Source organism: Toxotes jaculatrix, chromosome 8 (assembly GCF_017976425.1).
Source record: "Toxotes jaculatrix isolate fToxJac2 chromosome 8, fToxJac2.pri, whole genome shotgun sequence".
Classification (NCBI taxonomy): Eukaryota; Metazoa; Chordata; class Actinopteri; family Toxotidae; genus Toxotes; species Toxotes jaculatrix.
The window spans coordinates 4,965,524-4,982,408 of record NC_054401.1 but is presented as its reverse complement, the minus strand read 5'-3'; the positions used below and the strand labels follow the sequence as shown (position 1 = coordinate 4,982,408).

The 16,885-nt window shown below is 37.0% G+C and overlaps 1 protein-coding gene across 4 annotated transcripts; it reads right to left on the bottom strand.

The window, feature by feature from the left end:
• Positions 1-3,485: 3,485 nt before the first annotated feature.
• On the bottom strand, positions 3,486-16,882 carry LOC121185951 (interleukin-21 receptor-like). 4 transcript variants are annotated; one of them, XM_041044499.1, is made up of 10 exons: positions 14,859-16,397; positions 14,486-14,579; positions 13,436-13,553; positions 13,144-13,313; positions 12,832-12,983; positions 12,571-12,736; positions 12,166-12,262; positions 11,987-12,071; positions 8,432-8,707; positions 3,486-3,951 (listed from the first exon to the last, which is right to left on the bottom strand). In XM_041044499.1, the coding sequence occupies exons 2-10, from the start codon at positions 14,553-14,555 to the stop codon at positions 3,919-3,921; spliced, it is 1,167 nt and encodes a 388-aa protein (XP_040900433.1). In that variant the 5' UTR covers positions 14,556-14,579; positions 14,859-16,397; the 3' UTR covers positions 3,486-3,918. The 4 variants fall into 4 exon arrangements, with proteins under 4 accessions (XP_040900433.1, XP_040900434.1, XP_040900432.1 ...); XM_041044500.1 differs by lacking the exon at positions 3,486-3,951 and adding an exon at positions 7,578-8,079; XM_041044498.1 differs by lacking the exons at positions 3,486-3,951; positions 8,432-8,707; positions 14,859-16,397 and adding exons at positions 10,492-11,702; positions 16,511-16,882.
• Positions 16,883-16,885: the final 3 nt, after the last annotated feature.

The window sequence follows — 16,885 nt, the reverse complement described above, 5'->3', positions numbered from 1 at the left end:
TGGCCGAAAAAAACGCCTTACTATACTATGACGTTTTTTATGACATTTTGAGGTCAAAAAAATTTTTGACTTTTTTTGGACGATTTTGACGCCTTACTATACTATGACGTTTTTTATGACATTTTGAGGTCAAAAAAATTTGTGACTTTTTTTGGCCGAAAAAAACGCCTTACTATACTATGACGTTTTTTATGACATTTTGAGGTCAAAAAAATTTGTGACTTTTTTTCGCCGAAAAAAACGCTTTACTATACTATGACGTTTTTTATGACATTTTGAGGTCAAAAAAATTTGTGACTTTTTTTGGCCGAAAAAAACGCCTTACTATACTATGACGTTTTTTATGACATTTTGAGGTCAAAAAAATTTTTGACTTTTTTTGGCATTTTTTGACGCCTTACTATACTATGACGTTTTTTATGACATTTTGAGGTCAAAAAATTTTTTGTCTTTTTTTGGCCGATTTTGACGCCTTACTATACTATGACGTTTTTTATGACATTTTGAGGTCAAAAAATTTTTTGACTTTTTTTGGCCGATTTTGACGCATTACTATACTATGATGTTTTTTATGACATTTTGAGGTCAAAAAAATTTGTGACTTTTTTTGGACGATTTTGACGCCTTACTATACTATGACGTTTTTATGACATTTTGAGGTCAAAAAAATTTTTGACTTTTTTTCGCCGAAAAAAACGCTTTACTATACTATGACGTTTTTTATGACATTTTGAGGTCAAAAAATTTTTTGACTTTTTTTCACCGAAAAAAACGCCTTACTATACTATGACGTTTTTTATGACATTTTGAGGTCAAAAAATATTTGACTTTTTTTGGCCGATTTTGACGCCTTACTATACTATGACGTTTTTTATGACATTTTGAGGTCAAAAAAATTTGTGACTTTTTTTGGACGATTTTGACGCCTTACTATACTATGACGTTTTTTATGACATTTTGAGGTCATAAAAATTTGTGACTTTTTTTGGCATTTTTTGACGCCTTACTATACTATGACGTTTTTTTATGACATTTTGAGGTCAAAAAATTTTTTGTCTTTTTTTGGCCGATTTTGACGCCTTACTATACTATGACGTTTTTTATGACATTTTGAGGTCAAAAAAATTTGTGACTTTTTTTGACCGATTTTGACGCCTTACTATACTATGACGTTTTTTATGACATTTTGAGGTCAAAAAATTTTTTGACTTTTTTTGGCTGATTTTGACGCCTTACTATACTATGACGTTTTTTATGACATTTTGAGGTCAAAAAAATGTTTGACTTTTTTTGGCATTTTTTGACGCCTTACTATACTACGACGTTTTTTATGACATTTTGAGGTCAAAAAAATTTGTGACTTTTTTTGGCATTTTTTGACGCCTTACTATACTATGACGTTTTTTATGACATTTTGAGGTCAAAAAAATTTTGGACTTTTTTTGGCATTTTTTGACGCCTTACTATACTATGATGTTTTTTATGACATTTTGAGGTCAAAAAAATGTTTGACTTTTTTTGGCATTTTTTGACGCTTTACTATACTATGACGTTTTTTATGACATTTTGAGGTCCAAAAAATTTTTGACTTTTTTTTTGCATTTTTTGACGCCTTACTATACTATAGTGTTTTTTATGACATTTTGAGGTCAAAAAAAATTTTGACTTTTTTTGGCATTTTTTGACGCCTTACTATACTACAACGTTTTTAATGACATTTTGAGGTCAAAAAAATGTTTGACTTTTTTTGGTATTTTTTGAGGCCTTACTATACTATGACGTTTTTAATTACACTTTGAGGTCAAAAAATTTTTGGACTTTTTTTGGCATTTTTTGACGCCTTACTATACTATGACGTTTTTTATGACATTTTGAGGTCCAAAAAATTTTTGACTTTTTTTTTTGCATTTTTTGACGCCTTACTATACTATAGTGTTTTTTATGACATTTTGAGGTCAAAAAAAATTTTGACTTTTTTTGGCATTTTTTGACGCCTTACTATACTACAACGTTTTTAATGACATTTTGAGGTCAAAAAAATGTTTGACTTTTTTTGGTATTTTTTGAGGCCTTACTATACTATGACGTTTTTAATTACATTTTGAGGTCAAAAAATTTTTGGACTTTTTTTGGCATTTTTTGACGCCTTACTATACTATGACGTTTTTTATGACATTTTGAGGTCAAAATTTTTTTTGGCATTTTTTGACACCTTACTATACTATGACGTTTTTTATGACATCTTGAGATCAAAAAAATTTTTGACTTTTTTTGGCCGATTTTGACGCCTTACTATACTATGACGTTTTTTTAATGACATTTTGAGGTCAAAAAAATTTGTGACTTTTTTTGGCATTTTTTGACGCCTTACTATACTATGATGTTTTTTATGACATTTTGAGGTCAAAATTTTTTTTGGCATTTTTTGACGCCTTACTATACTATAGCGTTTTTTATGACATTTTGAGGTAAAAAAAAATTGTGACTTTTTTTGGCCGATTTTGACGCCCTACTATACTATGACGTTTTTAATGACATTTTGAGGTCAAAAAATTTTTTGACTTTTTTTGGCATCTTTTGAGGCCTTACTATACTATGACGTTTTTTATGACATTTTGAGGTCAAAAAATTTTTTGACTTTTTTTGGCCGATTTTGACGCCTTACTATACTATGACGTTTTTCATGACATTTTGAGGTCAAAAAAATTTGTGACTTTTTTTGGCATTTTTTGACGCCTTACTATACTATGACGTTTAAAAAAAGTAGTAACGACTTCAGTTCAATCTACTTACCAGAAAAAGAGCTTGGACAAAGCAGAACGTTATCAACGCATCCTGTATTCCATGGAAGACTTGAGCCCTTATCACCCTGATGTCTTATAAGCCGCACTAAAATAAAATTCTGCCCTGCTATTGGCTGAGCCCTCTCCTCCCCGGTCACATGGGTTTGATTAGCGCATGAGCAACAGGTGCGACTGATTTTTGGCGTGGCTCAAACTGGACTCTGATTGGACGGGACTCATGGATGAAGTGGTAGGAGGGACCTGCGGTGACTGCCCTCATAAAGCAGCAGTAACGTCTGAATAGGAGTCCAACACAGAACAGGTGTTTGAAATGATCACAAAATACCAGGGGTTCGCTTTCAGTCTGACTCCATGGCTTCATGCATTAAAGACTTCAATCAGAATCCATTTTATTGGCCAAATTTATGCATACAAACAAGGAATTTGACTTCGGTTTTCCTTTGCTCTCAGGCACTACAGAGCAACAACACAACCAACAGAACAAGTTTTTTTTTTTCCACAAATACCAATTGTGCAGTGGTGCAATGGGTCAGTCTGAATCTGGATAATGCAAACTATATACATATATATGTGCTTAAGGTTCATGAGGCATGTCTTATTGTTTCAGTTCATGCAGAGTAAAACTGTCAACTCCATTCAACAGTGCTCATTGGGAAATGTGTCTGCAAAATAGTTAAGAAATATCAAAAGAGGAAACATGAGAGTTTATTTGGACTTTTACACACATAATAAAGACCTCAAAACAAATAAAAGCTCATTAAAAGATATCAAACAGGCGACAAGAAGGGCCAACAAACCACGGACACAGAAAGTGAACCTGCCCAACAGAATTTAACTGACATAAGATAAGATAAGATAAAATAAGATAAGATAAGATAAGATAGCACTTTATTGATCCCACAGCGGGGAAATTCACTTGTTAGGCAGCTCACAAGCAAAAACAGGAGAAAAGAAAAGGATAAAGTGCAGAAGTGTGCATGCGATTTAAGTATAAGGAACAATGTGCAAAAAAATAGTATTTACAATCTAAAGAAACAAGAAAGTAAAGCTACAAAAAACCAGTACACAAAATACAAAAACAGTAAAAACTAGTAAAAACTGGCAATATACAAATTTACATGATGATGGAGAGGTGAAGAGTAGGATCCTGTGGGAAAGAGAGAAAAAATACACATAAATATAGAATAATTAATAATAATAATAATAATTATTATTATTATTATTATTATTATTAGTAGTAGTAGTAGTAGTAGTAGTACCATTTGTACTACTACTACTAATATTTGGTGCATCCCTAATTTGAATGCATTATATTGAAAGGTGTATCCTATTGTTTGTCCACTGAAACATTAAGTGTTTTCTTCTCTAGGTTAGGAAGATTCTTCTACTACTTGAGCTATATAATCCATATAAATACCCATTGCTTTATTTGAAAAATTCACAGTCAAAATAGTAATCACAACCAAATGGTAACGGCCTGTTACATGTCTGGATACTGAAATCACTTCCTCACAAGATCACTGCAAAATCACTGCTCTAGAGCAGTGATTTGCAGTTGCGTTCAATTCACACAGGAAATGGAAACTTGCTACTTGAAGTGGAAAGAAGTTGTTAGCTCACATGCTGTATAATAACAAAGGCCACGTCGACAAAGGAATACCAACCTGAAAATATGAAACACTGCTATATCAACCAAATGCTGCACAAACTTTACGTTTAACCGTTTTCACATGAAAAAGGTTATACCGTGTTGGTTGGTGAGTCTCAAATTTTTGTGATTCAAATTAAAATGTGTCCTGTTGGGTTTTCTTGTATAACCAATGCTCACAATTTTACCTGGATATGGAGTGGAGCACCCTGGGCTAAGACACCTATTATGTGTGTATTACATGTCCCTTTCGGGTTCAACAAACAATGTGTTTCCTTCCTCATGAATTATTAGTTATAAATTATTAGTATTAAATGTATATATTTATAATTATTGATAGAGAAAGGATATTTAGAAAATGCTGTTGTCTCACAGAACTGCAGTACACAGATCAATTTGAATGGTGAAAAAAACCAACTGTTCTGTGTGTGCCTTCAATCTGTTGGAGGGAATAAACCCATGGGAAGAGCAAAGCAAGCTGGAGCAAACAGTGCTCCCTTGGGCTTGGGGCACTGAGTTAAGGCAAGAACTGCAGCAGTTTTCTTGTCAGCCCTGAACACATAAGGTGGACACAATCATAGGAGACAGCTGCCACCATGCCATTTTCTTCTTTTCTTTTCTTTTTTTTTTTTTTTACAAAGTTTGCAAAAATGGTTGGGCTTTTTTTGCGCACAATTATCATACTTTGTCAGAAATATAAACCACACACTCACAGTTTTTAGAAGAAACAAACCAAAGCCACTCACAGTTCTTAGAAAACTTTGGTTCAGGTTTCAAGGTTCAAGAAGAAACAGTGAACACAGCTAAATTAAGCATCACTGTGCATGTGCTTTCTGCTTGAAAATGGCTTTATTTTAAAATACTTTCTCTACCACAAAATGGCTAAGATTACTAAAGACTTTAAACGGTAGAGATTAGCTTGGGCTCTTTTTTCTCTTTTTATCATTGGTGTCATTGCAGCCTCTAACAGGCCAGAATTTGAAATAGTACTCAGGCTGCTTAATAGAACTCTAAACTAAATAACAAAGCTCTCTCTGTGTTAGTCATGTAATGCCATTTTACCACACAGTTGGCAAAATGATAAGAAACGTTTCAAAAATAGGTCATAAATGTCTCTACTCTCTATTAATATGTCACATTTGGCACGATACAATTTTCACTTTGCTTTGTGTGCTTTTAATTTAGAGAGGATAAATAATATTAATATGCCACATTTTTTGCATTTCAAACTTCAGGCTTAACATGATATACAAATATAAAAAATATAAGAGACAGATTTTATTGGGGCTTTTTTCCAGACATGACTCATCACTCACTCACCTGAACAATACTACAATTTTATCAAAGTGACACCTACCAAATAACAGGTTTCGAGAACTCAGGAAGGAAAGGACAATAAGACTCAATGGTTTCACATTGACTACACACATCTTTAAACTAATTAGTCACCGATCTAATCTTTCTCAAGTAAAGGAAAATATACCACTTTGTTGCTGTTGCTGGGCAGAAAGAAAAATACTTTTAAGTAAATAAAATAATCAAAGTTTTTTTTTTCCTGGGCTTTCTCAGGTGTTGAGAGGATTGAGGTTTTTAAATCTTACTTAACAGGGTATGTTAGCTAAAGTCAACTGGTTTGTTAACTGTTGACTATGATACTATCTAATATGCAGTAGGCTCAGAAACGTCTGTGTTCAAAGTTACATATGATTTAAATATTTAAACTAGCCATCTTGATAAGAGCTTTCAACCTACTTCTTATTCTCTCAGTAACTATCAGAGAAAGAGCTAAAGTTTATCAGGTAGGCGACCGGGCTTGACTTTATCCTGAGTGGAAACAAAAAACTGGACTCTACATCCTTCCTAACAAGTATTCAAGCTACCAAGGTGGGAGATGCAAAAAGTTGCAACCCAATTTAACAGTCTGCATAATTTAAAGAACATGACCATGAGACGGTCTAAACTGTAGGCTAAACCAGTGCCGCCCTCAAACAGGTCTGTATTCACAGAGACCAAAACCAATGATATTCTGGAGCAGTCCTCATCAACCCATAAATTCAAAATGTTTCAATGTTTAAACACCAGGTAAATTGTCAGCAAACCTTCATTTCAACATGTGACAGATGACTGGCAAACAATGTACCAGTGCAACACTATCAAAAAGGAAGAAAGACAATGACTCCAAACATACAGCCAGTCCACTTCAGATGATGTGGAACACAGTGATTGGCTTATAGGCATCCAGTCAAACAGGTTTGTGCATGTTGGTAGTAAGAGTAAGAAATAGTCAACATAGACCTGGACATCCTCAAAAAAAGATCTTTTAATTTGAAGTCAAAGGGGTATATTGAGTTTAGACTGAATTCTACGTGACTTAAATAAAGGTTAGTTAAGGTTCTAAACTATCTTTTACATTTGAATCAATAGCTTGATACACTCTGCAGCCAACATGGTATAACACACAACAATGTTCATACACAAGATCAGCATGTTATGCTACACAGATTGACCATTGCACACTGTTACTGGCTGATGTAGTTTTAGTGCTACGCAATAATAAAAAGTTAAAATATATAAATAACACAAATGTAATTTATAAAGTGACAAACAACTGCTGGTGTGGGTCCTATCACGGAAAAGAATCAGCACTGACTGAAAAGGACAGACTGAACAACAGCTGTGAGGGTTTGAAAAAAATGTTTTTAGTTTTGTTCGTTAATCTTGTTTCCCTTGTTTTGGCCCTACATGTGTGTTACCGATGATCTATTCGCTAATCTATCGATACAGTGCGGAGATGAGGTTTTACCCAAATGTAGAATAGATACATTAACTGTAAATTACTCAGGAGCTTATCACTGTTATTGTGGGATTTTTTTGCGACATTTGTTAAGACCTTTTTTCATCACCTGGCCCTTTTTGCTCACAGCTCTCTTTGAGAGGTTTTACTGGCAGTGTATCACACTTTTTATTGTAATACTTCCAATCAGTGTAAGATGGTAGATCATGTTGATTTATTATATACTAAGATAAAAAAAAAAGTACGCTACAAACATTTCTGTATACTGTAGTACTACTTATTTTGTATACAATTAGAATTAGAATGTAGTATGGAACTGAGACACAGCAGGTTAGTGATGCAAGTGTTTGTACTTTGAATGAAAAACAGAATGAAACTTTTGCCTTTCCAACTTCTTTCATATTTGGTTTACATTTCTTTTTTAAAGCTTTTTGAATTTCACTCTGATCAGTGTTTTCTGGGGTGTGGACTTGTGGGACAGTCTGTCACAGTCACAAGGGATCAGTATTCTTTAAATCAACTAGGCTGTACAACATGTCTTTTGACCACAACTGGTGACAAAAATGTCCATACCTATTCTCAAAGGCCACACTTTGGGGCGGGCAAAAAGCCTCCACCTGAATGCATCACACTGCCTCTGTTGTCTTGAGTCACACAAATGGAGATGATGGCACATAAAGTACTTTCAGTGTCTCCTCCAAGAAATTCATGAAATTACGCTTGCTTGTATGAAAAGTGGAATAAGTAGATGAGTAAAAAAGAAATAGAAAAGAGAGTTTGAGAAAGAGGTTCAAACCTTGCCTTCAAAGGGTGGCGATGGTGTCAGACTGTTTCTGAAAGTTATAAAAAATGCTTTTGTTTTAACTGGAGGAGACATTGCTTGAGCTCACCTTTTCTCACAAGGTAATTCTTTGTTAAATATCAGAGGGTACACTTTCCAAATTACCAACCACAAGAGACTAAGACCTGTACTTGTGTGGGAGGGAGATTGTATCAGTCTGTTTCTTGACCTATGGTTCTCATTCAAAGCAGAATCACCCTGTTATGTGTTCACATAACAGGGTGCCTAATCTGTGCAACAGCCTCATCTGTGTTTTGCAGACACACTTGACAGGCTGAGGTTATTCATCACAGTTGTCACTCTGTCAGCCAGCACCATAAGATGACAGCAGCGGCTGAGCTCACCTTTTTTTGCAGGTTTTTCTTTATGCTGATATTCAGCTCCACATTGACCTTCCTGCGGGTCCAGCGAGCTCCCCTCACACACCTCCCATTTAATGACCGTCTCCAAGTCAGGAGGTTCCTCTTTAACCAGGGAGGTGATGCATCCAAAGGGCTGACATCCAGCTGCCCCTTCAACCCCCGATGGGGGTGTCTCAGTTTGGGCATGTTGGTGGGGAAAGGCCTCCGTGGTGTCATGGCACTTCGGGGAAAGGTGTATGAGCGTTGCTGCACCCACACCTGATAAACAGATAACAGGATAGAAAAATAAGTGGGTGGACTTGCAGACCACATCCACAGTCGACTGTGCAGGGGAGATCTGTGTCTCTAACGACTACTTCTGTCGATGTTTCTTTTACCAGATTCATTTGATACTTACCATTAGTTTTGACTTCAGGTTCGTCTTTAGTTTGGTCATTTGGCTGCCCCCTGCCTACCCCCACAAGCAACATCCTCATCTCACTTTCACTTTTCTCCAACTTGCACTCCAGCCTCCTGATCTCCTTATCCCTGTCAGCCACCATCCTCTGGTACTCCAGCACTCTGCGGTTGCAGGCGCTGCAGTGTTTATAGCCGCCCTGACGGCATTTTCACTGGCCAGAGCCTCGTCGTCGTTGTGCAAACTTGGGGGTAAACCCGGCGGGTTGTGGCTATCATTGTTATTCATCGTTACTGAATCCACACTGTGAATATGACAGCGCTGCTCTCGCTGTTTTTACTCACTTCCCAGTGAGCGACTAAAATCTACGCAAAAATTGTTCTAGGGAAATAAACCACTCTCCTGCCAGTGCGAGTTACTGAAGCTGCCGAGCTGATTTCTTCCTCGTCTGGGTTTCCGGCAGATTGGATGTCTTGCGGCACGCTGCTGCCTTGCACAGGTCGGGATTAGATTGCAGTTGTTCGGAGTGATTCGATTTCCACCGCTGCGATTCAAGGACTGCTTTCACCACCCTTGGCTGGTTCTCAGTGGTGGCATTCAACAGGCTCCTCATTGTAACCATACCCGCCGCCCTCGTCTCTTCTCCGTGTGACAGTGTAACTGTTCCACACAGTCCATCTTCATGTTTACGCATCTTTGCCAGGTTCCATGAACCAGGTGTTTTTTTGTTTGTTTTTTGGGAGGATCATGTGTTCTTCATGCCCACTTTTCCAAGTGACATTGAAAGCTTCTGGTGTTGGTTGGACCTTAACTTCATGCAGGGGTGTCAACTCAACTGATAACAAACATTCATTGAATCATATTTACATGTTTGGGGATCTTTCTCATACAAGTAGTACAAATACAAGACCACAGATAAAGTCTGTCAGGCACATACAATCAGTATAAAGTACAATTAATTTATACAGTGCTTACTGTTCTGTGATGGGAAAATTGCTCCATTAGAGGATGGCCGACAGATTTATTACAAAGGTGTATGGAATAGCTTTTGTCTCTGTAACTTTACAGACACTGCCGTAACTGTGAGTTATTGACACAAGTGGACAAGTGCAATTCTGCCAAACATTAATATGTTTGGGAACATGTTTACAATACGTGCCACAAGTGCAAGCTTTAATTTTTCTTTAGTGTAAACCCAATCCAACTTAACATTTACACTAAAAGGCAGACAAAACAAAAATAGAGGAAATAAGAGGAAAACCATATCCCCTTAGCAATAAACATTGACTCAATATTACTCTACAAAAATGGAATGGGCCATGTTCTTTCCTCAATTTACATGATTCTCCTTGGTCATGTAATTTGTAGATGTAAGTAGCATTAGCTTTTATTTTAAAACTGTGCACAGTTAATATAAAATGAAATCTTCCTCTCAACTTTACTTTTTCTTATAGTTTGGTTGTTGTAAAAGACTGTTGTGCTGTGCTGAAGTAGTTTTTCAGACTTTTTTTCCACACTTTTTTTGTGAAATATTGGAATTCTACCTCTTAGGGCCTAAAAGAACTTTTTTTTTTTTTAAATCCAACCCTATGAGAAGTTGTGGAACTGTTTACCACTCATAAACATCTGAGACATGGCAAAGGGCCCAAGTAAGACACAGCTTTATTGTAAGGAGCCACAAGCAAAAAAGGTTGACTGGCTTAATGACTGACATTGTGTTGTATTTTATAAGTGTATGTGGCTGTTCAAACTTAATATGTGAAAGCCAAATACACTAAACTGCCTTTTTATTAGCAGTGGTACAGAAGTTACTCAAAGTAAATGTAATTATACAGCAATCTAAAAAATACTATTACAAGTAAGAGTCCTGTATTTAAAATTCTTGCATTTTGTATAAAAGAAAAATAGAATGTAAGCATAAAAGTAAAAGTACTCATTCTTGAAATTTGTCCCCTGTGACTGACACAGTATCATGACATTATTAGATTAATACTGGTACATTCATGCAGAAGCAGCATTTTACTGTTGTAGCAGGTTGAAGAGAAGCAAGCTTTAACTACGTTTATAATGTCAGGTAGCATTCATAGAAATCAGAAATGTTACAGGGGCCCAAACCAGGCTTTTTTTGTGAGCAGTGACAAACGAAAATTGTTTAATTTTCAGTAATGTGTTGTATTTTAAAAGCTTTTTAACGCAAAAGCTTAATCTGAAAAGTAGCAATTAATTCATAATTCATTGAGGACACTGAGATCAGTGTCCTCAATGAATGAATTTCTCTTTCTCCAAACCAACCGACGGGATCATTTCTTATGTTTAGCTGTCATCCTCTCTTTGGGTATCAAATGGGATATTTGGGTCTCTTCATTTGGACACTAAAACAGGAACAACACCCTCTACTGTTTTGTTCAGAACGCAGTAATCACTACAGTAACATGTTGGTAGACTGTCAACAATGGCACTGTGCAGTAAACTGCAGTCTGGGCTTTGGGTCAGGTCTTCACAGCTGCAACCAGAGTCAGCATTGCTGATCTCTAAGAAATCTTCAGGTGGAAAGGACAAAGCTTGTACTTGTTCAACGCCGAAGCCCCAGACAGAGGAAGGGAGCTGAGTGTAAGAAGTGTCACCTGGACAGACCACAGTCATAGGATGGCGGGCTTCCTCGTGCATCCCAGGTAAGCCAACATAAGAGGTTTGACACTGACTGAAATCCAGTTGTGCTACTGATGAGTTATTGAAGTCCTGGTTCTCTTCTTGGTCCTTTTTGATGGGTTTTGGGACAACAGTCACAGGACTGGTTATCAGGATCTCCTCAGTCTTGCTTGTTTGTGCAAACTTGCTTTGATGTGAAAACCATTCCTGTAAATTCAGCAGCACACATACATCAGGTGTGCGAAAGTTGTATGTGAGGTGTGTATATATATTTATACACACACACACACACACACACACACACAGCTGAGATGAAACTAAACAAAATAAAAATCTAAATATCCTTGAGGACTTTAACAAGACTACTGTTGACAGCAGACACATACCCAAAGTAGATGCTGAGTAGATGCTAAAAGCTGAGTTGGCTCACTTTCCTAAACTAAAACAATAATAACGAGAATGGACCAGAGGACACAGTCCTACCACCTCACCTTGAGATTGCCTTTATTTTGTTCAAACAGAGGTTGAAAGAAAGGGGCTGGCGATGGCGTGTAGGACAGAGTTTTTATCTTCATTCTGTTGCACAAATCATGAAAAAATCATAAAGATTGAAATCCCATTTTACGATCCTTATACAGAGCAAATTACATAGAAGATGCAGAGGCATTACCTCACAGCAGGACTGTAGAACACAAACAGCAAAACTCCAGCAACCACACACACCGGGGCCAGAGATTTGATCAAAATGACTAATTTATTATCTTGTTCTAAGCAAGGTTAAAAAAAAATAATTCAGAATTAGTGATTCATATGGCAGAGATGACAGTACAATGAGTTATCAGTATCATTCTACAAAAGTGGTGATTACAAAAAAAGAAAGAGGTCTCAGACTCTGACTCAAGTTATTCACACAGTATAGTATGATACTTCTTCTTGATGACACTGAGATATCGACTATTCAGAGAAAAGACCTCATGAGCAGATTTTAAATATACCTGTATTTCAGCACATTTACATGCAGCATTGACTGTCAGAGTCATGAAGCCTTTGTACTAAATAAAAAGTGTCATCTTACCTCCTTGTTGCACATCATTGTTCCAGCATGTCAGTGGACTCCATTCACTCCAAGCTCCTTTGTAAAGGTGTGAAGAAGGCTTTGATTTCACTCTAATGCAATATGTAGCATATGCATCAAGTTCGTCTCTTCGAATCGATACAAACTTCTGAGTTTCGGAGAGATTCTGGGGATACAAACAATCACAATGATGATTGTTAGATCTTATTACAGCAAAACTAGTTATTGATAAAAATGGCAGTTCATGGCAGGGGATCTTACTTTGCTCCAGCTGCTTTGAGATTTTTGAAGTAAGAGTTTGTAGTCAAGTCGAGACTGGAAGAACATATGTTCTTCATACCCACTTTTCCAAGTGATGTTGAAAGCTTCTGGTGTTGGTTGGACCTTAACGTCATCCGGGGGTGTCAGCTGAACTAATAACAAACACTCATTGAATCATATTTACAATCAACAACGGTGCATTTTGCACTTTGCAACAACCTAAAGTTTGTTGTTTAGTATCTCTCCTAAATAAAAGATCAAAAATAAAGTCAGACATACAATCAGTATGAAGTACAATTAATTTATACTTACTGTTCCGTGATGGGATAAATTCCTCCAGTAGAGGATGGCAGACAGATTCATTACAAAGGTATATGGAATACTTTTGCCTATGGTTAAAAGTTTTTCTCTCTGTAACTTCACAGACACTGCTGTAACTGTGATTCATTGACACAAGTGGACAAGCGTAATTCTGCTTCTTCCTAAAAGAGTCAAACAAACAAAAAACCCAATAACAGAATGTTAATATGTTTGCAGGCATTCATTCATTCTGTGTGAAGAATTTAACATTTTCATTTATTAATATAATGCTAAGTTTCATTACCAATTTTCAATGAATTTCAGGCTGTAGGTGGCGATGGACTGTCCCACAGGATTACCAGTGATGTTCAACACACAAGTAATTGTGTTCCAGTAGGCACTCACACATGAATATCCATCAGCTACACAAGTGGGAAGAAAAGATTTTTGTCATGTAGATTGTGATACAATTTTGGGTCTTTCCGAAAAAGGAAAGCATTCAGATCCTTAGCTTAAGTAACAACAAAACAATATAAAAATACTCCATAACAAGTCTTTGAGACTCTGACTGATCAACAACAGCACATTTTGCAAAGACATTACCTTATGTCTATTGTTCAGTATCTTCCCTAACTAATACAGGTACTCTTCACTGAAAATATGGATGCAAATACACACATGCAGACTCACACAGTCAGAATGAAGTACAAATGAGTCCTGCATTCAAAAGCTGCAGAAAAGTGTAATGATGTTACTGGATTGTTACTAATGCATCAGTGCATAACAAGCATTTTACAGTTGTAGCTGGTCAAAGTGGAGCTAGTTGATTAGTCTGTATGCAGTTAGGTAGTTTATTTTAGTTTAGAGTCACAAGAGTCTGCAGAGTCACAAGATAAATATGACGGGCTGTGAAATGATTAAAGGAAACTCCAGCTATCAGATAAATGGAGAGAAATAAACAGTACAATCTTTCTTTTTAGTATTAAGTTACATAAAATGGTAGAACTCAGTACTACCATTCAGTACACTAATCAGTGCACCACTTGAGCAAATGTTACCTCCCACAGTCAAAATATTACTCAAATGTTAAAGATAATGACAGATAATATAATAATCAGATTATGTGAATTACTGCTTGACATTTCTGTGGTGTAACATTTCCCTTGAACCTTGTGCTGTGGTTGATGACTGGAATGTATGACAGAACCATGTGGAATTATCTGTACAAAAACGATCTAAGGGGAGGGGGTGATAACACAGATGCCTACGTCAAGATCAGATATACTGTAAACTGCCTTATTTAAAGCATTTCCCAAAAAAAAAGCTTGGAGGTCACCAGACAGGTGAGCAGTACCTCTGAAGCAGCTGGTCACTGTAAGGATGCTGGAGCACCAACACACGAACAGGAGCTGCGGACACTTCATGTTTCAGTGGAGATGAGTGCCACTCTGTGGATATGAATAAAACATCTCCTCTGATAATCTCTTTCTTGAATGTCTTACACTGTGCGCTGTCTGCTTCTGTAATACAAGACATCTACCAATCCACTCTACGCTAACAATCACACAAGTTTATCTTTCTGTAAAACATGCCTGCGACAGGACTATGACAAATACACAAAAATTCACAAACATAACAATATACTTTGTTTAAAAGTTTAAAAAGACAAGATAATCAGTAGTTGTCATGAGCGCTATGATGTGTAGTGAATGAGAAAGTGCAGTTACCTTGGGGGCTGCCCTGGTGCTTTTGATGTCTCAGACAGTGAATGAGATGGAACTGAGGTTTAATTTATCTTTTTCGCACCACAGGAAGCCAACCTCTTTGCGTCACAAATTTTTTCTTTTCCTTTTTTTTTTTTAACCTTTTGTGAATCAGGGCACATACTCTGAGAAAAAATGTAGGTTTTTAGACTAGAGATGTTTCTGTTTTTTTATAGATTTTGCTATAGAAAGTAGTGCTGTCCTTGTGATTAATTAACACTTAAGTCCTTTCATGTCACAGTGGGTTATATTTTTTATTGTGGTGAATTATAATTATATTTAAGTTGTAATTGTAGGTCAACTTTGTCCAAAACTAACAAAACAAAAAACAAAAACAAACTTATTTTTGTGATCAAGCCCTAAAGTACCAGGATTCAGCTTCTCTATAGGAGGGATCATAGTACCTGAAGGCTTTGTTTTGATGAGGGTGGCAAAGAGTGTTGTGTAACATGCAAGGTGTCAGCTGGGTTGAGATCTCGTGACTGCTAAGTGCGTGACACATGATTCATATGATTTTCATACTCATCAAACGGTTCAGTGAGCCCTTTGATAATTTGCCATATGTATGCATATACTGGCCAAATAGACAGCAGGAGGAAACAGTAGACGTACCAAAGACAACACCTCAATATAAACCCAACCCAACATTTACATTAAAAGAAAGACCGAGAAGACACAGGAAATAAGAGGAAAACCACACCTCCCTTACCAATAACCACAGGCTCAATATTACTCTACAAAGAATGGAATGGGCCATGTTCTTTGCTCAGTTTAAAAGCTTTTCCTTGGTCATATAATTAGTAGATGTAATTAGCATTAGCATTTATTTTAAATTTGTACACAGATGATGCAGTCCACAGCCTCTCCCTCCTTCCTTGTGTCTCTGGTGCTTTCCTCTCCCTAGTGTTTCTTGTTTGTCTGTGTTGTTGTGCACCAGTAGGGGCATGTTTGGTTATTGGAAGGTTATTAATAATCATAAAAGTACTAATTAGATTAATAATTACGGGACCTGGTATACGGGACCAATGGCCAAACTACAAAATCATTCTGAGGTCAGGGCCACTTATAAGTGCCAATATCTGGGAGATGAACAAAGAAGGGCTGAATCTGAGCACTATCACACTTCAGCTGTTAAAAAAGAAATACGCACAAATAACCACAAACAGTAACTGCAACAGAACTTATTAAATGTAGCAATATCAATTACAACCAATATTAACAAAAAAAAGATATTCAACTACAACTACGGGACAAACAACTATTCTACCAACAATCGAACTAAACCAGAGAGGTAAGATCTCTGCGTGTTTCTGGCACAAAATGACGCTCTGCGCACCAAGGGTCTGTGGACATGCGTAGGGGTGTGATAGTATGATAGAAGAGAGAAAGAAAAACATGCAAGACAAAGCTGGATCCGAAGGATCCGGTACAAACAAAACTAATGAACAGTCTGTTCACTCGCCTGTGAGTTAAAGACTCGTGGCTTAGGTCTGCAATTAAATTCAAACGTTTGAATACGATGCTCCATTTCTGCAACTGAAGTCACAGAGCGAAAATGGAGGACGAACAACTTGTGGGAAAAGCAGGGAGGATCGGAGTGCGCTAGCTGTTATTACCTTAGTGGCCTCACAGCGCGTTGTGAGGGCTTCCAGGGTTTCCGGACAGCTTTGGCCAGACTTTGTCTTCAAACCGAGTTTCGCACATAGGCGAAGCTGTCGGACTAGTGCATTGCTCAACAAAGGATCCCAGAGTCAGGCCTTCCATTGTCTCAAGCGTCTGGCCTGGGATCCTAGCAGTGTTTAGGCGGTCACGTGGTTGACCTACTTTCAGTTTCCCTCCAGAACTCCGGCTCACCTGTCTACAGTCACCTCACCAGCCACGCCCCCAGCTTGCAGTATATTAGCGCCTGTTCTTCACTCCACTCTTTGCCAGATGATCAGTCACACTAATGGTAATGTACAGCCGACTCTTCATGAGTTAATTTCCAGGTG